Here is a 25,150-nt window from a genome sequence, read left to right as displayed (position 1 = left end):
GTAAAAGCATCACTAATATCAGCTGTTGCACTTTTAGAGAAGTAACAGATGGCATTCAAATGCAAGCACTGAAAAGTTTTGTTGATAACTGCACTTGTATTGCCTGAGTTTTAAGGCTGCAGTTTCCTCATGACCAGCAAAAGCACTATTAAGGCTGCATCCCGAAAAGCTACAGGACCAATTTATGCTCTGCATAAATCAATCTCAAAGGACTGTGCTATTTTATTAATGTTAGTGAATTTTGCTCCTGTCAGTTTTCCAATTTGCCAAAACATTTGTGAGAAGTAAAGGCAGGATACAGCAGTGCTTCTGACCTACTACTCTTTATTGGTTGTGTGGTGCATAAAAACATCTAGGGATGTCCTCATGGGATCATTTCAGAACTATCATCTGGTTAGCTTGAGATGGAATTTACAAGTGGTACAGAAAATTTTTTAATAGGGCTTGTATCTGTAATCTCTTTTTTCCTATTCTTTAACGAAGTATTTGATGAGTATTGTTGATGGGGCCATACAATAGTGTTCTTGTGACTTGCAGCTGTGTTTTTCAAACAAATGTTTGTCTTGGGTTCTCTGTGGAACCTCTCAGCAGCTTTTATTGATGTTTCTTGGTAAATGTTAAACACTACCTCAATTCTTTGACTTTCTGCACCATCATGTACTGCTGATAACCACGTACACATTAACTTCGTTTATTCCTTGGATCACACTCATTCCATCGGTGACAGATGGGCTCCTGTAGTTGCAGTACGATTTGCATTCCACATGGCCCTTCTACCAAGGTTGCCTGCTTTGTTGCTCAAAGTGATCTATCCAGTGTTGTCAGAGTGTAATTAATAAGACATACTGAGTATGCCTGCTTGGGGCAACATTATTTTTTTTAGTCAAATCCTTGTCTATTTTGAATACCATTATTATTATTTAGAGATCCCTGCGTTTCCTGCTTTTCTTTTGGTGACTGAAAACATTCTGACATTCTCTCTGGAAGTCCATTGATGAAATTTCCACATGAAAGAACCACTCCGGAGACAACGATTCTTAAAATAATTGCAGGTGTGCTCACCTACTTCATGTGCTTTTAGGAAGTCATCAATACTGTCTGGCAGAGCTGGCTGATAAGATAGCAAGATCTATTGGTCATTATTGATTGACTTTATTTTAAGAATTTCAAGCAAGGCTTCAATATTTGGCCTTTGGCAGTTTGATTATCTGTGCTTTTTGACATATTCACTCACATACTCTATTCTGCATGAGTTAGCCTGGAGATCTTTGTCTGATTCATGTCCCTCAACTACTTTATACTAATATTTTGATGGTGAGCAGCAAGATAGTATTTAGCTGCAAAGTAAACCTCTTTCAACTAAATTGATTCGAACCTAAATCTCTTTAACCCCTGGAGTCTGAGTGGACTTCTGTGATTGAGTTAATCTAGTGGAAAGAAAGGCAAGTCCTGCTTCCCTCCCGCTCTGCTGTGCATTCCTGTCCTCTCCCTTACACAGTCAGTGTTTTTCATTGATTTCATTTCATATGTGCAGGGAGTTTAATTCAATTTATCTTTCAGAAATGGCTCATCATGGGGTCAGATGAGCATTGTGCTGACGAAGGAAGCAGTAGCAGCAGACAGTCACAGTGAAGAATGAAGAGAGCAGGACAACCACTTTGGTAGCAGCTGCATTGGAGCAACACAGCTACAGCATGAAACTGTACCTTTAAACCCTGTTTTTTATTAATAAAAGATGATCTAACTCTGTGCTCCTTATCTGCCCCTAGTTGCACATTCCCAACTCCTTATTTTGGCTCTAGCAATCCTGTGAGTTGGATCAGCCTGCTTGCTGATTAACAGCTTGCTTACCTGAGAACCTGTCATTTCTTTGTGTGTGTTAGTTTTCAAGTGGACCTGATTCACTCTTTGCTTGCACGATTACTTGAACTGATGCAAGGGAGGTAATGGAATACATACATGAAGACAGAGGAGAGGTCAAAGCCCTTTTTTACAGTTGGAGATCAGTCTTGAACTAGTTGAGTCAATTGTGAAAGCTGTAGTTAGACAGACTGTTTAAGCTGAAACTGCTGCTGAAAGAAACAGTCCTGCCTCCCTGCCCACTTAAAACAATTCTTTCCAGCCCTGTGCCACTTCCTTCTGACATTGATTTGGTTCCCTGTGCAACACAGCTTGTTGTCGAGTTGCAATGATGATCAGAACAATGACGTGGGTTATCTGAAAACCAGTTTTTCAGGTTAACATTTCAGGTCAACTCCCCAGTCTGGCTGTGCGTGCAGCTGGCAGTCTAGAGGCTGGTGCAGAGCTGGAGGGCTGGGGGTACCGTCTCCTTCGGGGGCTGCACGGCCTTGACATGAGAGAGTGCAGAGGAGGCAACAAGGCTGGTGAGGGGTCTGGAGCACAAGTCTGATGAGGAGCAGCTGAGGGAACTGAGGCTGTTTATCCTGGAGAAAAGGAGGCTGAGGGGAGACCTTGTTGCTGTCTGCAACTACCTGAAAGGAGGTTGTAGCATGGAGGGGGTTGGTGTCTTCTCCTGAGTAGGACAAGAGGAAATAGACTCAAGTTGTGCCAGGGGAGGTTCAGATTGGATATTAGGAAAAAATTCTTCACAGAAAGGGCTGTCAGGTATTGGAACAGGCTGCCCGGGGAAAGCGGTGGAGTCACCGCCACTGGAGGTTTTTAAAAGGCATTTAGACGAGGTTCTTAGGGACACAGTTTAGTGCCAGTTAGGTTATGGTTGGACTCGATGATCCTGAGGGTCTCTTCCAACCGAAATGATTCTATGATTCCCAGAAGCGCCCAGGTACACCTGCACACCTGTGTGTGCTGCCTCTGAACCCGCTTACCCACGGAGGGTTCAGCAGCCCCATCTGGCCGGGCTTTCAGAAGCTGGCAGGCGCCAACCTGCGGGGCAGAGCTGGCCAGGCCGCCGCAAACAAGCCCACGCAGCCACCAGGGGGCTCGCCCCATCTCGGCCGCCCCGCGCTGGGGCTCTCACCCGGGAGCCGTCGCCCCCACACAACAGCGCTGCCCCAGCGCTCCCACTCCAGCCCGGCCCCTCCGGCGGTGGCGGCCACCATCTGCCAAGGGCAGGCGCCCCCGTACTGAGGCCACAGTCCCTGCAGGCCGAAGACCTCCCCTCATACCTCCCCTCATGCCTGCCCCCGCCGCCATGTTCAGCAACCCCCGGGCACGGGGCCACCGCCCCCCCGGAGCCCCGCCCCCTCCCCTCAGGCCCCGCCCCCTCCCCTCAGGCCCCGCCCTTTCCCACCGAGGGCCCACCCCCGGGCGGGCAGCACGGCGCCTGCGCAGACGCGCAGTAAACAGGCGCCGCCGCTCCTCCCCCTTACGCCGTTTGCGTGGCCGCCTCCGCGCAGGGTCGCGCGAGCGCCGGCGGCTGCGCAGTGGCGCTACATCCGGGCACTGGGGCAGGATGAATGCTCCTTTCCAAGATGGCGGCGGAGGGAGGAGGGAAGGAGATGAACGAGATTAAGACCCAGTTCACCACCCGGGAGGGGCTGTACAAGCTGCTGAGCCACTCGGAGTACAGCCGGCCGAACCGGGTGCCCTTCAACTCGCAGGGCTCCAACCCGGTCCGCGTTTCCTTCGTCAACGTCAACGACCAGAGCGGCAACGGGGACCGGCTGTGCTTCAATGTGGGCCGGGAGCTCTACTTCTACATCTACAAGGGGGTCCGCAAGGTACTGGGGCTCGGCCGCCGGGCTGGGGGCGGGGAGCGGCGGGGGCTGCCCGTGGGCTGTGGGAGTCCCGCCGCGGGGGGTGCGCCGTGGGCGGGGGGCGGAGGCCGCCCCCTCCGGGCCGCTTCGCCTTCGCCTCCCCCGCGGCGGCCTTGGGGCTGGCGGCTGCCGGGCTGCGGCCCGGCTGTGGCTGAGGCGTCAGTCAGTGTCTCGATTAACTGGTCTGTGGGGTAGCGGCTGGGGAGGGCGGGGGTAGGCCCTGGGCTGAGTGAGGGGGCTGGTGCTGGTGGGCTACGCCAAATACTGTGTCACCGACGGTAGGGGTGTGTGGGGAGCCCCCTTGGAGGGATGCGATTGCTTGGGCCCTGCTTGGGGTATAGGAATGAGGGTTGGCTTTCCATTGGCAAGGCAGCCCTGGGCCTCCTTCACCTGCTGCTTCAGGTCTGAGTTTGCTGGACAGTAATGCTTGGTATGATTATGGTGGTGTCAAATCCCTGCTTCCAAGATCTTTCTAGCTTTGACTGACTGGTTACAGTATTTACTATAGTTTTAGGCCTTTATTGTGACTTTGAAGTGTGGACTGATTTTAGGATTGTTTCTAAACGGCAGCAGTGCAATCAGCTCAGTTTTAAATGTCAGATAATTAACATAGATAAAGTTGCTTTTTCAGGAAAGAACCATTGATGCACTTGAGAGAGACTCCTTGCCTGTCATAATTTGGTACAGGACTAACAGTGCATGCGTTTGATCTCTCAGTTCACTGTATTTATGAACAAACCCTTTCTACTTGTTTCTTAAGGTCCTTGATGTTATGGGATTTAGAGAAGGATTCAGAATTTGTCATGCTGAGTGAACGTGTTGTTGCTAATATATGTAAACACAGATGTAATGGTTGTCAGCTTTCTATTTTACATTTCAAAAAGTAGGTGTTTGTTATCTTACATACTTGGGACTCAGCTGCCATAATGTGAGTACCTTGAAATCTTACTGCTCTTAACCCACCATTCAACGTGAGACGAAGGCACAGAGAGCTAGTGATGGACGCAAGGCTGTACAGGAAGCTTGTAGATGAGCAAGGACTTATACCTGAATCTACTTTGTCCTAAGCTAGTGCACATATCGTGCCTTCTCTGTATAAAATATAAGCACCAACTCGAGAGTAAAGCTGATGTGGTTATCTGTTGACTGTGAATTGACAAATCTGATATGTCCTGTATAATTATATGGAAAAATGTGTGTATGGTTTTTTGTTTCACCCCTTAATGAATTTTAATAATCTAGTTATGTTTTAAATAATACTTAGACAATAGTTTCTTTGAGCATTCTATGAGTATTTTGTATCAAACAGCATTTGCTATTTATAAATGGTTGTTATCTTTACTATTCCAAGGTATTGTGGGTGGCAATATCTCTGAAAATCTCTATTCTGAATTATTACCATATTTGGATTCTGATATCTTATGTTCATTTTTCCGTACAAAGTAACTGCAGAGTTCTTTCACTTAGATTACAGAGCAGGCCTTTATGTAGTTTAGTAATGGTACATGTGATTCTTGCAAGTTGTCTTAGTCACCTCTTGCCACACTTCTAAAAAATAATAATCTAAAGCCAGAAACTTCGTTGAAAATAGGGAACTGAATAACTTTTTCAAATTATAAAAATTACTTTGAGCTTAGTTTATTTTTTTAGATGTTAAAAGCTGCTAGTTTGATACACAGTAACAGAAAATTTTAGTTTGTCAGGCTAACTTGTGAGATTTGAGACATACTTTTTATGGGTGTTAAATACTACTTCGAGTAGTGTAAAACATAAGTATTTTTAGAGCAGAATTCATTTCAATGACCTTTTACGGTGTTAACAATGTAAAATGCACTGTATATTCTATATATAAAATGCATTACCTTTATTAGAATGAACCTAGAGAAAGAGCTGAAATAGATTGAAACCCACTTAAGGAAAATGCTTTAAATGAGAAGAGAGAAGATGATCTGTCTTAAACTTGTAATACTTGCTTCTTTGGAATTTATTTTGAAACTATTCACTTGGAAGTCACTGTTTTGTCTGTGTGCAAAGCTGACGTAAGAACAGACTGACAGTCTTTCAACTGATTATTTGAGCTTTTCAGAATCAAAAGTTATATCTTCTGACTATCGTAAAAGGGAGAGAACTATTGTTACCTAAATTGCTAGTGTGTAATTCTGTCTTTAAACTGGACAAACTGTGAGACTCTGCACGTCTTCCTGTTCTTGAGGGTGGGAGCGACTTTTATCTGTTGAAGACCAACCTATTTGTGATCCTCTGCATAATACAGATCCTAATAATTTCAGTTTTAATCGTGAGTTCATAATTATCTGTGTATCCTTTTTAAAAAAATCCCTAATTACTTGAAGACTATAATTTTCATTTTGGCTAAGTCATATTAGAATATTAGAGTATAAATTGAATTTAGTGAAGCTGTGCTGTGTATGTATGAGGTAGCTGTAATGTTGTCTTTTTACATTTTTTTTTTAAGGTCTGCTTCTTTCCTTCCTAAGAAAATGCTATATTTTTACTAAAATGAGTTAAAGAACTACCAGGACTTTATTTTAAGTAACTGTGTCTGTTAGATACTGAGATAATTCTTACATCAGTAATCCATTGCAGATCAGAACACATCAAGTAAGAGTCACACTTAAGCCATGAATGACACTTAAGAATAAATAACGTAATATTGGGTCAAAGATAACACTTGAAAGGATATTTCTTGAAATCAGTGATGCTAAACTTTCTTTTAGTTTCACCTAAATCCTAAATACATTGCATGTGCTACATCTAGTCCCTAAGTCATCTTCTTAAGTAGACTGCTGATGTATGTGTTCTGTTTAGGATATTTAACCTGTATAAAGAAAATATATTTGCAGGGATGTTTCTTTAACCTTGATCCATCTTCCAAAAAACTTGATTGAAAAGTTTTGTCTGGTGTCCAGGACAGTGGAGTGGAGATTGGAGCACTGATAGACAGGGATAATAGTTTGGCAGAGAGACAAGGGAGAGTTTTGGACAGCACGTTAAGCTGTCTTAAAAGACTTTTTGAAGCAAAAAGGTATTTTCTCTCAACTTTGTTCTTTGCCCCTTTAAAAAGGAAGCTGAGTTTTTACTGTTTCATGTTTCCATGTTATCGCTAAACTTTACCATTACCATGAAATATGTTACTATGTTTCCGTGTTTTCCACGTCATAGAAAGCACATCAATTATTGTTGTTTTTATAATGAAACTTATGCAGCTCTCCTTGTGTTAATAATGCAATGCATGCTTCCAGAAAACTGCTGCTGTCTGATTTGGATTCACTGAAAAAAGAAATGAACCTATAGTTTAGTAAGGAGAAATTAAACTGTGATGGAATTAGATGTGGTTGTTTACTTACGTAAGTATATAATTATTCTCAACTGCACTGAGTGTCAGTGGGCTTTCCCTTTCAGTTCTTACCTCTGGCTTTAAGGTTAGATGTGTACAGTGATTTCTTGTTAAACAAAAGGGGTCAGTTTTCATGAACTCAACTGATCCAGTGACAGCTGAAAATGATGGCCTAGCAGTCTAGTATCCTCTTGGCAGTGCGCTTCTATCTCCATGCTGTCTTTGGCAGTGCTCAGCCTCTGGTTGGGCTAGTTCAGCTTGCTAAACCAGCAGCAAAATACTTGCTGTTTTTCTGGGCAGATTTGCTCTTGATTTGGTGAGTTGACCTGTTTCAGCCTGGGGTCAGATATTAGCAGGCACAGTGACAGCAAAGAAAGGGTTGGGGGTGGGGTGAAGAAATAAAGCTGCCCCCTTCAGTGGCCTAGCCTGTCAGAGCAGATCCACCGCCTTATGAGGTCTGACCTGAATAAAGCCTTTACCTTCAGCCTTATGTCAGGTTCAGAATTATCTGTTCTTGGGGGATTGTTGACTTAACTTTGATTAAACGAGTTACAGGTGTTAAAGGAGGCTTTTTCCATTATTTTAGGCGTTTGCTTCTTTATGGAGTAGAGTTAAAAGGTAATAATTCAAAAATTATTGTTCAAACTACGATGCTTTGATGCTTTGGATGGGTTGCCTTTTCCTGCAGCCCCAAATCAGGAGTGAGGACTGTTTCTTGATTCTTGATTATGAGATGATCTTGGCATGCCTGAATGTGGTTTGTGGCTAGCTTCACAAAATGGTTTGTTAGTTGATTCATTAGGCTGGAAGAGGAGACTGCTACCTCATCTTCCTCTCCTTAGGAATGACTGACAAAACAAGGCTTTCTAGATTACTGTTGACATTGACTACCAAATCTGTTGTTCTTTCTACTAGGAAGCTAGTACATTGTCCTTTAAGAAATTATGTGTATGATAATTAATGTGTTATTCTCTGTATATTGTAAAGGTTTCTGGGCAGGTTAGTCTGCAGCTGTCACTGCAACACAGTCATATACAGGTACATATTAGCAATAGTGTTGCACAGTGCAGTCTTAGTTTTTACATAGCCAATTGGGAACTTAATTTGAATGTGTAGTTTACCTTACTGTATTATGTTAAACTTTTTGCATTGTATTTAAATTTTCACTACCTATTCTATTTGTTAATATCTGCCAGGCTTTCCTAACATTGGTTGTTTCATTTTTTGGAACCTCTTTCTCAGAAAAAAAGTCATACTGTCAGTCCCTGGTTATCGGTAAAAATACTGATGATGTGTAGGAGTCCTTCCTTTGCAGTTCTCAAAATTACCGTTTTTATGTCTGGCTTGATACTGGAGTCTTTGTCCAGTTGAGAAGTGTTGTTCTTGTTGGTGACTTTCATTGTATATACTGTTCATCTAGGATCTTGTCTCAAAGACAGAATGATAATGGGTGGCATTTGTCACTGTGCTTAATTTATGGCTCTTGGAAGAGCAGTGTGAGACAATTCTGGGTTGGAAGCTGGAATCTGTGGAGAAAACCAACAAATTTTCTCAAGATGTGGTGAGAACATGAGTTTATGTTACTGTATATTTAGAGATCACTAAGCTGTGTCAGGCCTCTGAAACAGATGTAAGTTTTAATAGTATATACGAGCTCTAAGAATGCTGAGATTTGTCATGATCTTTTGAAGATACGCTTGCTCTGAAGCAAAGTGTAGTATACCTACATCTGACCAGATCTTAAACTTGCATAACAAGAATTCCACAGCTGCCCTAAATAATTTCTTTTGGTGCTTAGTTTTCTTTCTCCCCCTCCCCTGCAATGTCTACTAAACTACTTTTTGTTCAAGGAAAAAAAACCAAACAGAACCCAGGCTGAATGCTGTTATTTACTGTGTCCATAGAGAACAGTTGACTATTGCCTTTGGCTTTTACATATTTGAAAACATGTTACATTGTCGTCTCATTTTTCCTAAGGTAAATAAATTAGTTCTTTTAAACTTTCTTCTCAGATCTTAAGTTCCAAAAGTTTGATTGCTCTCCTCTATATTGGTTGCTGTTAGCTTGCATTTGTGGTACCTAAACTAGATATAGTACTTCCTGCTGTGTCTGCCTTCTCATATTGTCGCTAACATATTGAATAATGTTGGCATTTTTGAATCCTGCTTATAATGTTGACTCACTTGGATTGTTTCTTACTGTGTTGCTGCTTTTCTCCGTTTTTATCCATGCTTTGAATTTTTGTTGTTGTTGTTTATAAATGCCATGTAGCATTTTCATTGAATTTTGATCTATTAAGTTTATTAGAGGATGTTTTTATTTCCAGTGTCATGCTGCATACTGCAAAAAATCCTTCCAGTCTTGATGTCATTCACAAATTTGATGTGTACTCTCATCCGTTAGCAAAAGTATCTCATAGAACTTAAAAACCATGTGTTACACTTGCTACAGACCTTTTTCTCTGGTCTTTTTTTTTTTTTTTCAGATGGCAATTAGATCAGTTTGGTGCTTGATTTTGGCAAGTTTACCTTGTGTGTGCATGTTGTTGTTGTTGGTTTTTTTTCCCCGCTTTGTCTACATGCTTGTAGTCCATAATGTTTCTGTGCTTTTGATACCAAAGAAAGCTTTACTACTATGACTGTCGAATTCTACTAGAAAGTATTCTGTGTTTAAATATTTATTTATGCCAGAATCAAGCAACACTCTTGTTGTCAAAAAGATGACAGGCAAAGGTGGTGAATGGAAGTACCACAGTAAAGACAGCAGAATTTTCGTCAAAGGTATCTGGTCCCTTCCTGCAGCTAGGAAGATATTATTTTTCTGTGCTGGAGGAATTTGTGTAGTCCTGTTCCTTGTTGAGTTTTTTCTTCTCTGTCTTGTAGATGATAATGGTTGTTATGTTGGCACTGGATTTGCCAGCCCTATGGAGGTATTGTGGCTAAATCAGTAGTACTTTACCTGTTGATCTGTGCTTGTGAAGGTATTTGAAAGTCTTTTGGAAATTTATTTCAAGTGTTTAATGGATGGATATACTGACCAGCTTGAGTTTTATGGTGTAGACAGATGTTTTCATTCTAGCTGGGCTGTACTGCGGACTGCCAAGACATGTTACAAAATGTTCCTGTAGAGTTTTCTGAAGGGCGGGTTTTTTTGGCAACCCTTTTCTTTCAATGACACTTCTGAAGGAAATAGTGAAGAGCTAATGTAGATCACAAGAGTGTAGGTACCTCTAGGTGTTTAACTTCCTTGTGAGGCATATATAGAACAACTAGGACTAGGTGGACTAAGCGGAAAGACTAAAAAGCTGCTTTAAAATGACACACTGTTCAGTGTTTCTTGCTGTGGAAGAGAATGAAATATCTATACTTAACAGAGCTTGCAAGGTGATTATTATCTAGGGACTACTTCTGAGTTGCAGATAGTGGCATCAGTCTGTAGTGCTTCTGTATCTCCTAGTCTGTGCTTTGAACTTGTATCGCACCTGTTTGACTTCAGTAAGCTATTGCAGTGTATCCTCTGCAGGATTGCTCTCTGAGGTGGCAGTTCATTTATCTATGGCTGCTTGTTCGGCTGGCATGGTTGAGAGTGGATACTAGACAATGCCGGCCAAACCCCCAAATTGATGCACGGTATTTTATAAGCAGTGAATTTCGTGTGCGTGTCTGGATTTTTGTGTTGTTGTTTTTTGGTTTTGTTGTGGTTTGTGGTTTTTTGTTTGTTGGTTTGGTTTTTTTTGGGGGGGAGTGTTGTTTGTTTTTGTTTGTTGGGGTTTTGTTTGTTTGTTTTGTGTCACTGTAGGTATAATTTGGTTTTTGTATTGAAGTGTAATTTTAGTAATATTGCACTTACATTAATTCAGTTGGGGGAATTGAAATTAGTGTAAAACCATTAATTGTGGTGCCTATTCTTTGCAGACTGATAACATTTTAGTCATAATGCTTCACAGATGCAAATAATGGTCATTTGTAACAAACACTTCTGTGTCTGTAGTGAGTTTTGTGGGCTAGCTGTGTCAGGATATTTACAAAAGAGTTGGGCTATGTGCTTAAATTACAAGGAGTTTGCATTATGTGTTGACATCTGACAGTCTGCAAAACAGTTAAGTGTTACCAGTTAAAACGTACATTGAAGATGCCTCAAACTCTAATTAAACGTTGCCTAGACCCACCTCTGAGAGGATTGCAGGCCATAATTGTCTTGTTTGACATTCTAGAATCAAATTTAATGCCCTAGTTTGAAGTCTTACTGTAGTTCTCTGGCTAAAGGGAACCATTTGAAATACTTTCTTTTAAAGCACGTGTATCCAGAGGCCACTTGCTGTCCAGTTGTCATGACTAGGAGTTGACACACTTGGGCAAATTAGTGTTTGAAAATGGTGACGTTTAGTGCCAATAATGTCTAATAATGCCATTGTCCTCTTAGAAAGCTTGAGGAAACTAGAAAGTAACATTAAATTTGCCATACCATAAGTTTAGTAATATTTTGTTGTGTCCCTCTCAGAAATCAAGAAATTTTCCTCCTTACCTCACTGACTTTTAAGTCCAAATGTATATGTAGTCCATCTTCTAGCATCTACATACCTCCTATTTCTTGTCCCCTGTAACTTAAAATAAAGCCACTGCTTTTGCTTGTTCTGGCTTCTGTTTTGCAGTCTGTTGGTAGATCAGATGTAGCCCCGTAGCCTTTTCAGGCAGGACCACCAGCCACTACAATTGAAAGCTTTCCAGTGGCCATGTCATAACTTGCATTGGGATTTTTCTCTTGCATTATTCAGTAAAGCTGTTCATAACGGAATGATAGATCTCTAATAGATACTTTCTGCAAATCGATTTCAGTTTTGGTTTACCAACTATAATCGGTCTTTAATTTAATGAGTTAATCATAAGGTTCTCTATGTGGCTGTAGTGGTCAAAGACATACTTTTTTGTTTTCATTTTCAACTGTGGGATTGGAAGATGGCTCTACTAAGTAGTTCTTTGTTTAATAATGCCCAATTTTTGTACACCTAGAGAATTTGAAATGCTATATTAGACTAAATACTACTCTAAGCAAGAACTTTAACTAAAAAATGCCCTGGAATAGGGAGAAAACACTGGATGTTATGATTAAACTTCATTATTCCTAGTGTCCCAGGAATAAGAAGAGTAATTCTTATTATTTAACAGGAAGCTGACATACATTTTGCCAGGAAAGTGATACCACATAAAACTTTGAGTGGACTCTGGTTTATGCCTTTAATGCTCCCTTTCAACTCAAGGAACGGGAGCAGTGGCAACAGGAGACTGAGTAGATGCCAAAATATATTGAAACTATCCTTAAAAAATCCGTGAGTCTGGTGAAATAAACTATTGGAACAATTCCTTAAGGACAATTTAGCCTGCACAGTCACAAGGATAACTCTGTAAATCTAAGTCACGTGCCTTATCTTCCTGACTTAAAATGTAACTATAGCATATGTATAATTTTACAAATCATAGTCTCATCATATTTTAACTGTGGCAATTTATTTCTAAGGTGGTTTGTTGTTTTGTTTGTTTGGTCACAGTTCTTGTAACTATGACTTCCACAAAAGTTGGGCAGGTTTTCCTTAGATTTGAGGTGGATAGTGGAGCATGACCCTGACACAAGTTTGAAGCTATCATTGAAATTAAATTTTGGCAGAAGTTGTATTTTTTTTGTTGTCTTGATTTTTCTGGTTTTCTGTTAGTTACTGTCCTCAGTATGATAGAAAAATAGTTATGCAATGATTTTTTTTAAAAAAAAAAATGTTAATAAGATTTATAGTTTAGGTGTTTGGATTTGCATAATTTGGTGGTGTGAATGGCAAACACAATCTCTAAAAGTCAACTTGTGAAGCCATAGATAGAGACCTATTCTGTATTTTCCTTCAAATTTCCACCTTTCTTTCCTACTAGGTTCTGTATTGCAAATAGTTGGATTTATTTGTTAGACTTTCTTTTTAGATGAAAGTATTTCTAGAGTTTGTTTGGGGTTGTTTTGGGGGAGGGGTTTGTGTTTTGTTTTGGTTGGAGTTTTTAGCTGTTTTAACAGGAGAGTGGGCCAGAGAGCTTCAATAGCTATCTGCTTGCACTTAGAGTGTCAATACAGTCTATCTTTAAAAGATAAGGCAGGAATATTTGCATGGTTAGACAATACCACTTCTGAAGTTTGATACCATGTATACTGCAGAATGCAATATTTCTTACCTGTCTTACAGGTGTAGCCCATCTTGCATGTGTCAGTTCAAATTACTGCTCTATTGCTTATAAGTAAATTTTATTTTTAGGTTTTAGGTTTTAGTTTATTATTTTGAGTGTGCCAATGCAAGGTTTTTTTCCAAAGAAGACTTTCAGAAATACAGGGCGGAGCTTGTAAAAGAGAGATGCTTGGGTTAACTAGGGAGTTATCACTGTTTGATAGCATTAGCTGTATATCTCACCAGGTGCCTTCTAGCAAAATCTTGCTGTTCCTTCAGAATGGGATCTTACGCTCTATCCCCTCTAAAGGGAACTGTGGTTACGTTCCTGTCAGTTTAACACCTGAAGATGTCTGCAGTTCTCACCTTCAGCACCAAAACTGTGGTCCCTTGTACACAGTAATGTCTGTCTGTGTCATGTACAGTTAGCAAATGCCTGCAAGGTTTTAAGATGATGTTGTAGATGAAATTCCTGCCAACAGGTCAGGATAGACTCTGTGCCAATGAAGTGACTTCAAGTGTAGTTCTGTGTTTTAGGAGAAAGGCAGCTTCTGTGTCTGTGAAAATGCACTAGTCTGAACTGGGGTGGTTAAACACGAGCACGTCAGCACTTTTGAATTGGAGAGATGGGGCAGACAACTGTTCTGAACAACTCAAATAGATGTCCAGATGAAGCTGCCTTTAGTGATGCTCAAGATGATTCATACTTCTCCTCATTGTTAGGATAACAAAGTGCTCATTGTCCATTAAGTTACTGCAGCAGTCTAGAGGCAGCTTGCTGAGCTCTAGCTCTGTGTTGCACTGCAGCAGTGTGCTTGTCTCTGTTCCCTCTGAGCAATAGGTAACCCCTTTTGCAAAAAATTATCGGGCTGACATTGATCTGATTGATACGTGTATTGGTTTTTGTTAGTCCTAAATTGATTGAGGCTTTACTTGTACATAAGAGAGAGCCAGACAAAGGGCATTGCTGGTAAGATCAGTGCTTGGGGAAGTCCAGTCTTACGATGCTAGAAAATGCTTTTGCTATGCTTTCTCTTCAGTCATTTGGGAACACTTTCTTCATTTGTATCACCTCTGATTAGTAGGTGTCTTGCAGCTGTGCTAGCTGATGTAAAGGCAAATTTATATTTGGACAGGCTGCAGATACTGGTGCTAGGTAAAGGTGTGATTATTTTTGACAGCAGAAATCCCTAGCATGCATAGTGTTAGTGTGCCCATATCAATGGGAGGGACGATTTAGTAGCTGGGCTGTGTTCTGCCAGTAGCTTGTGTTCAGTTCTGTGCCCTCATATAGGCTTCTGGTAGGACCTTTAACAAAAGGCTTGAAATGTGGGCAGTTACTCAGCAGCCAGCACTGCTGTCTGTGCAAGATCGGTAGGTGACAATAGACAGTCTGATCACTCCCTCCTACTCTTGAGATGAAAATTAGGCTGAGGAAAGACACAATGTTGTGTGGCACTCTTAGCCCTTTAATGGTAGTTCTAAAAGAAAGTGATAAATAGCTGGCAAAAGGTGTTGTGGTTTGTTTCTTGGTTATTTCCCCCTTCCCCCCCCCCCAATATCTTTACCAGTGAAACTGTCAGCACTTACTATTACTTAAAGTATCTCAATACTTTGCTTACTTTAGAATAAAGCTATTGGGAAAGCTGGTGCTGTAATTTGGAACATGCTGCCTGTTGCTCTAAAACTTCTGAAGCAGGATTCTCGTTTGCAAACTAGGTGATATCCTAGACCTTGTATGTGTGGGATTGCGGGACATCTGAGTTGACTGCAGTGGATCGCTGGTAGTGTGGGATTGCAGGACATCTGAGTTCACTGCAGTGGAGTGCTGGTAGGGCTGTGGCCCTTGGTATTTGTCTTCTGGTAGCCTGTGCTCCTGTTCTTGTTCTGCAACACTTTTTGCCTCATTGGGTTGGGTTGTTATGAAATGCCTTCAGCCCCAGAGAGAAAATGCATTGCAAATTAACAACTTAAAGACAAGAGTTAAGGCAAATATGTTATTTTATCTAGTTGTTACTAAATATGACCACAAAAAGCATAAACCAATGGGCTTCATTCTGGTTTTGGAGCATAGGTTAAACATTTGGTTGATAATATATTCAGATAACTTCTATAGGACTGTTCTGGAGCTCTTAGAATAACATCCAATTACATCGTATTTTTAGCACAAAAGTAATTAGGGCTTTGTTCTAGTCATATTTTGTTAACATGCTGCAATATGATGGAGTTGTGGTCTTAATAAAAACACTGTATCAAAAATGTCCAGCATTCCTGTAGAGCTCGCAAAATCCAACAGTAGCCAGAAAAGACATAATTCTGACTTGCTGGGCAGACATTATTGGGTTGCATTTGACTCTTATTGAGCTTTGTAATGAAAAAACCTATAAATTGATCAACAAGTGCTACAGTGAAATAAGTTTCTATAGCAACAGGGCAATGCAGGGTACAATTATTCAGACTGCTTTTCTGTAACAGATATTTTTTTTTTTCTTACAAGCAGTGAATTTACACTGTTGGATTAAAACATTGTTTGTTATAGCAACGGATAATCCTGAGCTCTTTTGCTGCTGCTTTTTTTTTAATTTTTTTTTTTTCCTCCTAAAGAAATAACTTCTATGTCCTGAAAAGGGGGTGGGGGAAACTTTTAAAGATGAATACCAGAGTGATAGACCAGTGGAAACCCAACCTACTATTACTTGCCTGTGTGTTACTTAGTATAATGGAACTATACTGGCTATATTGTTATGTAGTATGAATACTTTTACCTGTTGACAAGTCTACACGAAGCTGAACTTGCTTAAATTTAATAAAAATGATCATATAGTAGCTGGCAAACTCCCAGTAAATCAACTTAGTTTAGCCCTACTGCTGATTCCCTGAATCAGTCAGACTTTTGGTTACTTGTTCTTTGTATGTTTCAAGTCTCTGTATATTTTGTTTGTTTTGATACTTCTGAATACCCTTAAAGAGAGAATGTTCTACTTTAAGCTTCCCTGTTAAAATTAGAAAATATTAGAGTATTGTCAAGGGACTGCAGATGTTGGGTGTTGTGGGGTTTTTTTTCTTTTTTTTTTTTTTTTACAACATTTGTAAAGCCAACTCTTGGCTGTTACTGTATTTTGATCTTTTTAAAGTTTGAAGAAATGAAATTTGAACAACTTCATTGATGAAGCTACAGCAGCCTTAGTCTTTCAGCAGGGAACTTAATTTTGTGTGGTGTATTTTGAGGATACTTTGGATGTCTGATCCCTTGAAAGAAAAAACAAAAGCAGCTGTTTGATCTCCAGCAAGCTGTATATACAGTCAACCTCAAAGGATGCTATTGATACATGTGCATGTATTGTTAAAGTGTATTTTTCTGATAATGTAACAAAACTGTACCGATGCTTTAGAGAAGAAAAAAATGAGGTTCAAAGCCGAAGTGAAAGTAATTGCTTTGAAGGTGTGACTGACTAGAACAGCAGTCCAACTGGTCAGGTAACTTTGTGTGTGTGTGTGTGTGTGTGGGGAGCAGATGAACAGCTCTGTCATTAGGTTGTGCAATGTTTCCAGTTTGTTCCATGTTTTGGGGGCCATCTAAAAGCAGCCTGCCAGCTGTAATTTAAATGAATGTCACCTCTAACAGGTATAATTTTCTAATCAGTTTCACTTACAGAGCTGAGACAATTTAAACCATTTCCCAGTGAAAGTAACTTACTAAGTGTTCAGTGAGTATTTCAATTGAGCCTATGAGCAGAATGAGAACAGTTGCCGCATTCTGCTAGTGTGTGTGGCTTTACTTGGAATCCATTTGATATTTACATACCTATTTTCCTTATTTTAATTTGTTTCTTACATCTAGTAGATGTATCTTATCTGTGTTCAGCTGATCTGAATCATGCCTCATTCAGCATTATAACAGGTGAGAAAGGACCGATAATAAGTGTAGGCAACAGTGTGACTAGACTGTGGGAATGGGAGGAAATGAAAGGATCCACTGGAGAATAAGGAACAAGAAGGAGATCAGAAAGATAGCTATTACTTTTTTACTTGAAAGCTATGAATTTGTTATAACTTACTAGACTGTAACTGTTGAAAAAGGACTTACAGTTAACTAAGCATGTATCCTAAATGAACCTTGCAGAACTTAATCATGAATTTAGTTAAGGATGGAGATAATTGTGGTAGTACACTTCACTTCTGAGGAACTGAGAAAATTAAGAGACTAAAATATGTGCTTCAGTGCATTCCAGGCTTTACAGAAGGTGATACATTGTTTTCACAATATGCGGCAGTCCGTGAGGAGTATTGCAGCATGAACTTTATTTAGTGTCTGTGAATATTTGGGATGCTCTCTACTATTCTGAAATCAGTTGCTTCCTAACAGTGAAAAATTCTGCTAAAATCCCTTTGGCTGCCTGTTGCTGCAGTGACAGGCAGGTATTTTTTTAAGGTTTATTTTTGATTGTATTTACATAGAGAAAAACATTCAAGAGCACTACTTACTGCTTTTCCCCACCCCCAAACAACAGAAAACCCACCACCACAACAAAAGAACCCTCAAAAATCTATGAAGAATTCTCAACCGCTTCAAGGTACTTTCAGTTTTAAGTTTTATAATTCTGAAGTAGTAAACTTCTGTGTTAGTTCGTTTTGCTCAAAGTGAAACATTGTTTCCCTGTGGTGTAGACAGAAAGAAAATGTTACTGTATAACATGTATTATATAAACAGCTTTATATGAAGTTCAGGTGCTCAGCCTTTCTAGTGTAATACTCTGGTAGTAGGGGAGAATGATAAGTTCACATCCTTAAATGAACTAGCAATTTTGGATTGGTATAATAGATATTTTAACTGACAGAGTTCTAGAGCCTTAAACTCATTCTGTTCTGAAATGGGAAGAGAGTTAAAATGCTTATTTCTTGATATCTTTTTACATGTTTTCTGATATAGGGACTGACAACTGTTGAGAAGAGTTTCAAGTTGAGGTGTTGTAGGAGTGGCTTTGGAAACAATATTTTCGTTGATAATGTTGAGACAAAGAATTAAGAGCATGTACATGATTAAATTCTCATAACAAAATTGGGAGGCATCACTGTTCATAATCAGAATGTTTTATAAGGTAAACAAGCTAATATCAGAACAGTAACTGAAGTGAAACTTCATTGAAAAAAATACATAATTAGGGAATTTTTTTATTCAGCCATGCAACTTTGAAAATATGATAACCAGAGTGTGATGTTGATTACAAGCTGAGCCAGCTTGTGATGCAGCTGTTGAAGGCAGGAGCAGGTAAATGCAGTTCAAAGATGTATCAAATGAGGTTTGCAAACAGAAATAAGGAAGTGTCTTTAGTGCCATTGCACAAGGCATTGAAAAGGTGTCTTTAATATTGTATGAAATTCTAGTTGCTTGGTGTTGATGAAAGTAGTTTTCAACTCCTGCTACTAGGAGAAGATGGTGTCTAATGTAAAACTGGAGAAAGAAGAGTGTGATTTTTTTTTTTTTTTTTTTGATCAACTGAGCTAATCAATCACTATTTCTTAAAGCTCTAAAAGGAAGAAGAGAAGAGAGAATAAATAAACAAAACCTTCCCTAGATGTATGAGAAGCATTGCCTGATCTCCCATGAATCCAAATCATGCAAAATTCACGATCAATTCAGAAGGATCCTGCTCTTTGACTAGCCCTGCTGTAAGCTATTGTGAATAGTTGAACTGCATAATGAAAATACTGTTGTGTTTTAGGCTATAGACTCTATGGGAAGTACAGAACAGATTTTAACAAGAGGCAGAGCGTTTCATCCAGAAACTTCTTAGAGCTGAGCCAGATGAATGGAATGAAGAAAATATATTTATAGTGATACAAAACCAACTGTGTGGTACCCAGTGAGGCCATCTTACTGCTTTTTAGATCCAGTAAAGGTGATGAAGTAAGATACTGAGGAGCTGGAGTCTAATGAAAGAACAGAATTACAGCTGACTTAGCCTGGTCTTGCTGTGATATCCTCAGTGTTTTAAGGTAACAGTATCCCAGCAGTTTTGTAAGGAAGCTTCAGGGGTTTTTGTTTTTTGGTTTTTAGATTTTTCTTGGAGATACATCTTTGTATTGTAAATCTGCATTTATACAACAGGCTTCGAAGGTCAGAACTATTTCATCCTATCTTTAACCATGAGCAGAGTACAGGATGAGATTTTCTTGAATAATAACATCAGGTAATAGTGCATTAATTTATTATAAAAGAGGTGACCAGCCAACCTTTACTTCCTTTTTTTTATCATATGCCATAGTGAGACTGAAAAAACCTAAGCCGTAAAACTTATTTGTTTCAAGATTTTGTAATCTGTTCTTTATTTACTTTTATATAAATTTTAGTATGCTGAGGTGTTTGATATGTGTTCTGAGAATTAGAAAAGATTCCATCTGCTTAAAACAGATGTTTTCTTATTCATAATCCTGTATTTGAGCTGAATATTTGCAGAAAGATCTTTCTGTAAAATGGAAACTAAGAAAAGCTAGCAGCTGTGGCTTGGCTTTGCCCTGGTAACGTAAATCGTAAAACTTCAAGTAAGCCAGTTACCTGGCCCATCTTGCACCAGAACAGAATGGTTTTCCACCAGGGCACAAGCTTTAATATATGGAAACTCTATTTCTCGTTTAAATGCAATCTTGGAACAAATTTTCATTTCTCCTGTGAATACAAAGTCTTGATACCCAGGAGACAAGATCGTCAGATAGAAACTCATTGCTGTTCTAGTGCAACTCCTTACATAGTGGATATATGATACCTTGTTCCTCCCATCTGAGTGTGTTCTCTTTATTTGGTAGCTATTTGTGCACATCTTTGTCAATGAAATTTTCCCCATTACCCTTCCATCTTAAGCAGCAGCAAACATCCTCTGAGGTTTGTAAACAGTTAGTAAGGTGATTCCTCCAGTGTGAGAACTGCTTGTTTACTCATTGGAATGCATTAGGACTTTAATGTATCTTATTCAAATGCAGCACTAAACAGTTAAACTGAATTTTAAGTAGAGGCACAGGCTGCTTGGTTACCATGGCAAACACAGTAGGGAATTTATACCAAAGTTTGGAAACTAATATACACAAAAGAAAACTTGTAAACTGACATAATCACTTGGGAGAGCAAGTGTAGTTGTTTATAATTTATTAGAGTCTCTTTTCCAAATAATACTGTTTTAAAATCCTATTTTATCAAGGAAATCTTAACTACTGGTTCAGAGTTTTGCACAAAGCAGGCAATATTCCCGAGCAGGGAAGAGTGACATTCTTTGTTGGCTTGCCCTCTAACTGTAAGGGCACTGAGTGAATAGAATATCTCTTGGAATAGAATCTCTTGAATAGAATCTACCTCTTGGAGACAGATAAATCACTTAAGTACTGTAATCAAGGTTGACATATTTTCAGTGTGCCATGTCTTGTTTAACAGATGTGACCAGTATAGTGTGTGTATATATTTAATGATATGTGTATGTTAATAATTCTATGTATGTTACATGATATATAAATATATGATCTATATATATATGGGATGATTTGCGTATGTTAAAGATCTTGAAGCATTTAATTCACTTTCCCACAGTTGTTTGTCTCAAGGGTTGCTAACTGTAACAAAGATCTATGTACTGGTGATTCTCAGTTCGATAGTTTCCCTGTGTAATCAGCTGTCTTCAAACTGTCTGTGAGTGCAGTATTTCATACTGCAGTCCTGTCAGTATGTTATGGCAATATCTGATATTATTGCATGTGACTTGCTGTGCAGTCTTTCACAGGTGTGGTCATATGCAAATTATGCAGTTACTTTTCTCTTTTGGAATGTAAATTAATATGTATATTTACGTGCATATTTCCCAAAATCTCATCCCCCAAAGAGAAGCAGTTATATAGAGTGGTTAATCTGTGGTTTGAGAGATACACTACTTTTAAAAACTTCCTGAAGCTTGAGGCTGGAGTTGTAGTTGGACACAGAGGTGATGTGCACTTTACACTGGAATGTGACTCCACCTCATCACTTCACGTGTTGCATAATCTGGATTGGAGCTGATGTTAGGTAGTTGGAGGCTAAGGGAAAGTAGTTTAGGTTATTATTGAGAAACTACAATTAATTTGCCTTGGGAAGGAAGGCTTGATGTCATAACTAGGAAGTGGTGTTCTGGAACTTGAGGTGTTGGAGGTGATGAACAAGCAGTTTAGTGTTCGGCTGAAGTGGTGCTCAGGAATTGTCATGAGTTTGAAGTGTAAAGAGGCTGAGCTGCAGACTTGTTACAAATAGTAACTGTTATATTGACTTACAGGTTAGTCTGTGCTTTTTGCTGACCTCTTTAAAAAGGACTTAGCGATCACTTTATTATTAACACAAAAGTCAGATGTGAAAACATCTGGAAGATTATACTAGGATTTAGCTCAAAGGAAAGTAGGAACTTGGAGGTCACAGGAAGTGATGAACTGTGCCATTGATTAGCCACAGTAAATAAAACTTCAAATAGCTTTCATCCCACTAAGTTTAGCATATGGTAATTTATAGTTCTGTGGTAGATCCATAACTTTAGGAAAAGAAATAAAGGAGAAAAGCAGCAGAAATTGAAGGTAGATTAATTTAACTAACAGACTGTCAAGGCAAGAGGCAATTGTAAGAAACTTGGGAGATGCAGTTATGGCAGGTGAATCAGCAGGAGTGTTTGTTCCCACTAATCTTCTAGTGGCACACACTGGAGGAAAAAAACTTGGATCAGTTTGAAACCACTGCACACAAAGAAGAGGGATTGCTACGGATGACTGCTCCAGTTGATCAGTACCTGAGTCCTAATTTTTCTTTATTGTAAGAAATTGAGTGGGGAAGAATATTGGAAAGAAGAATGGAGTAAATCACATTGCATTGTATAAATCAGTAGATCCATCTATAAGCATTTATACTGATCTAAAAAAAGGGATTATTACAAAGAGATTCATAGAAATCGTGAAAATTGTGATAGCTGAAAACTTCTATGGGAATACTGAAACAGATGAGACTACTTATAGTAAGCAATGTAACTGCTGTGTATGTAAGGAATGTTAGACGACATTGTCTTCCTGCAAACAAGAAGGTGTTCAGTAAAATGAGAGGGGAACAAAATTCAGAACTGATACTTTTTCCCCACATATTTAACTTTGTCAGGATGTGTTTCTTCAGTTAAGTAATGAACAGAAAGTGGGTGTTAAAATCTGGTAATGTTCACAGTTCCATGCAGTAGTTAATGCAAAAAAAAAAAAAAATCCTGTAAAGGGTTATTAAACTTCCATGTTTGCAATTTAAATGGCTTCCTGAAAGAAATCTAGGATGGACAATAATCCATTAATGCAGCTAACGTCTTGTGTTTACATCTGGAACTATATCAATATCTGCCCACTGTTGAATAAATAGTATTGTAGTCCAGTTCTGCAGCTCATGATTATGAAGTATGTGTGTGCCATGACTTGTTAAATCTGTGTCTTAATTTTTAAGCCAGTGAGGGAGAGACCAGTATGAAAATGTGACCTGGCACCCATGGTTTATTAATAGCCCTGAGAGATCATTGTTTTGAACTTAAAACTGCACAGTGAGATCTGTTTCTTGCATATCTCCCTAAAAAGAGCTGAGTAGGGGGAGAAGAGGAGGAAGGTGTCTGCATCGCATGCAGCACCATACGTGATTCTGAATTAGGTTTCTGTTGGAGAGGTTTGTATCCAGCAGGCTGAGCCAAAATTATGTAGACCAGCCACTGACAATAATACTGATATCACAGCTTCTTTTGCCTTCTTCCTATTAAAAAAAAAAAAAGGCAACTAATTGCTTAAACCAAAATAGAATATCTAATTCAGTTCACGTCTGTTGGGAGTGTGTGATACAGTGACTATATTCAGAGTTGTTTGAGTTTAACCAGCCTGTTTACAGATTTAGGTGGCCAAGCACATAACAGTGAAGTCAAAGTCTTACTTTTTATCTGAATTGATCATGTCATTGACTGACACCCACAGTAATGTGAACTTCGCAAAACTGCGAAATACTTATTTTGTTAGCTTTCTTTAGGGTGGGTTTCTGAGTGATCGCTGAGATGCTCAAGAACAAGTGAAAGCTCTTGTGCTCTCCCTGTGTCATAGGAAAGCAGCGTTGTGCAAAATGTGATGTAAAGGACTGGAGTGCTTCTAGGGAGGAAAGGAACAGGTTTTTCTCCTGCAGATGTAATAAAAATTAACTTTGTTAACTATGTAGAAACAAACACCTTTGGAAAAGTTAAGTTACAATGTCATGTCATTTCCCTGCTGTTTTAGTGATTTGATTATAGTGCAGCTGAAGATTGTTAGAGTTACTTGGAGAGCTTCCAGTCCCTGGCCTGGAGCGAGCAGCCTGTTTTGGTTTCTTGTGGAGATGCTGAGTGCTGCTCACAGACCTCCTGAGGACTGACCAGGAGTTGCTCTGAGCTGCACTGAGGGGTCTGGTTGGTTCCTTAGGACGCTTTGAGTCTGCTCCGACTCTTTGAATGGTGCTGTCAGAAGTTGTACATTTTGGGCTTCCACTCAAAAGGAGCAGTGTCAGCATGGGTGTAAATTTTACCACGTGTAACACCTTGAATTGAAAATTCTTTAAGTTCCTAAAGGAACAATTTCAGTGACTTGAGACCTCTGTCGATCTGTGACAGGTGGAGCCAGTAGCAGTGTTCTCTGCTCAGAAGACAGAGGAGCTATTTTTTTGTGTGGAGGGGTTCAAATCCTTGTTTCAATTTCCCTAAACCTCTCTGGCCTACAGTAGTTCAAATGTGTTACCATTCCTGTCCTACTTTAATGCCCTTTGCCCAGTCTTCTAGAGAAACGAAGGGTAAGTTGATTCTGTATGCACCTGTGAAGTGAATGGAGTTTTGCAAACAAAAATAGGATTTTTAAAAAAAGTTTTTTTTCTTTTATTTTTTTTTTAATGGCCCTGCTGTTCTGGTTTTTGAACTCTTTTTAAATAAGAATGACTACTTTTTCTAGCTTATTGGTAGACTGGCGCTTTCACCTTAGTTAACTACCAATAGGGTGTGCTGATCTATACTGTAACAAGACAAATATCTTGGTTTATAGCCTTACTAAAATGCAGTTAAGATTGTTATAGTAAGTTGTAAATCAAACAGTGCTTCATGTGTGTTCTTTATGGTGTTCACATCCACTTTCTTGATTATGCCAATTATATAACCATTGGTTCAGTTAATATCAAATAGATTTATTTCAAACCAGTGCATGCTCTTTGCTCTGTTTGAGTGCTTGGAATAATTCTTCTGGAAATAGAGTATGATTATTTTATTGGATGCTTCAGAAAACTAAACTGATCTTTGCCTAAATATGGATTTATGTCCAGTAGTCTGGACTAGAGTTTGATCTTAATGTATATGGTCATAGTTGTCTGCTGTATGAATAAAGGCTGAAATCTTATTAAGTAATGCTTTTATCCTTTCAAAAGATGTGTATATCTTGTATGGCCCCAAGTGGAAATTAAATCTAAAAGGGAGAAGAACATCAAGTGGCTTCCCAAATTTACAAGTGGCTTTGTACAAAACTGATCTTTAACACTTTGTTATGGATGAATTGTGTGGAACACTTGAAAAAATTAAGTTAAATAGAATTACTTGACGTCCCTGTTTTACTAACAGAGCTGTTCTTATACAGTATCCTAGAAACTCTGTCACATGCCTCAAGTGTTCCTGTTCAGCATTTAATCAAGTCCTTTGTACCTTATAAAAAACCTTCTGCAAAGATTCAGGAACCCATTTATGAAGAACAGTGCTGCTCAGGAGAGTAAATGTTCTCTTGAGCGGAAATAAATCTTGAAATGTTTTTGTGTGGGTATAAATGCAAATTATTTTAAACTTTAAGTGC

The 25,150-nt window shown here is 39.3% G+C and overlaps 1 protein-coding gene across 8 annotated transcripts in view; it reads left to right on the top strand.

Moving 5' to 3' along the window:
• The first annotated feature begins 3,433 nt into the window (after positions 1–3,433).
• Positions 3,434–25,150, top strand: part of WDR20 (WD repeat domain 20) — a 46,265-nt gene continuing 24,548 nt past the window's right edge. For all 8 annotated transcript variants that reach the window (XR_010606268.1, XR_010606269.1, XR_010606270.1 and 5 more), the window contains exon 1: positions 3,434–3,701. Coding sequence is in view for 5 of the 8 variants with exons in the window: in XM_065635524.1 (XP_065491596.1) it covers positions 3,438–3,701 (264 nt within the window). In the remaining 3 variants the exon portion in view is untranslated. The remainder of the gene's footprint in view (positions 3,702–25,150) is intronic.

This window comes from Caloenas nicobarica, chromosome 5 (assembly GCF_036013445.1).
Source record: "Caloenas nicobarica isolate bCalNic1 chromosome 5, bCalNic1.hap1, whole genome shotgun sequence".
Lineage (NCBI taxonomy): Eukaryota > Metazoa > Chordata > Aves > Columbiformes > Columbidae > Caloenas > Caloenas nicobarica.
Note: the sequence above shows the minus strand (reverse complement) of the source record. Positions and strands in the feature narration are given on the sequence as shown.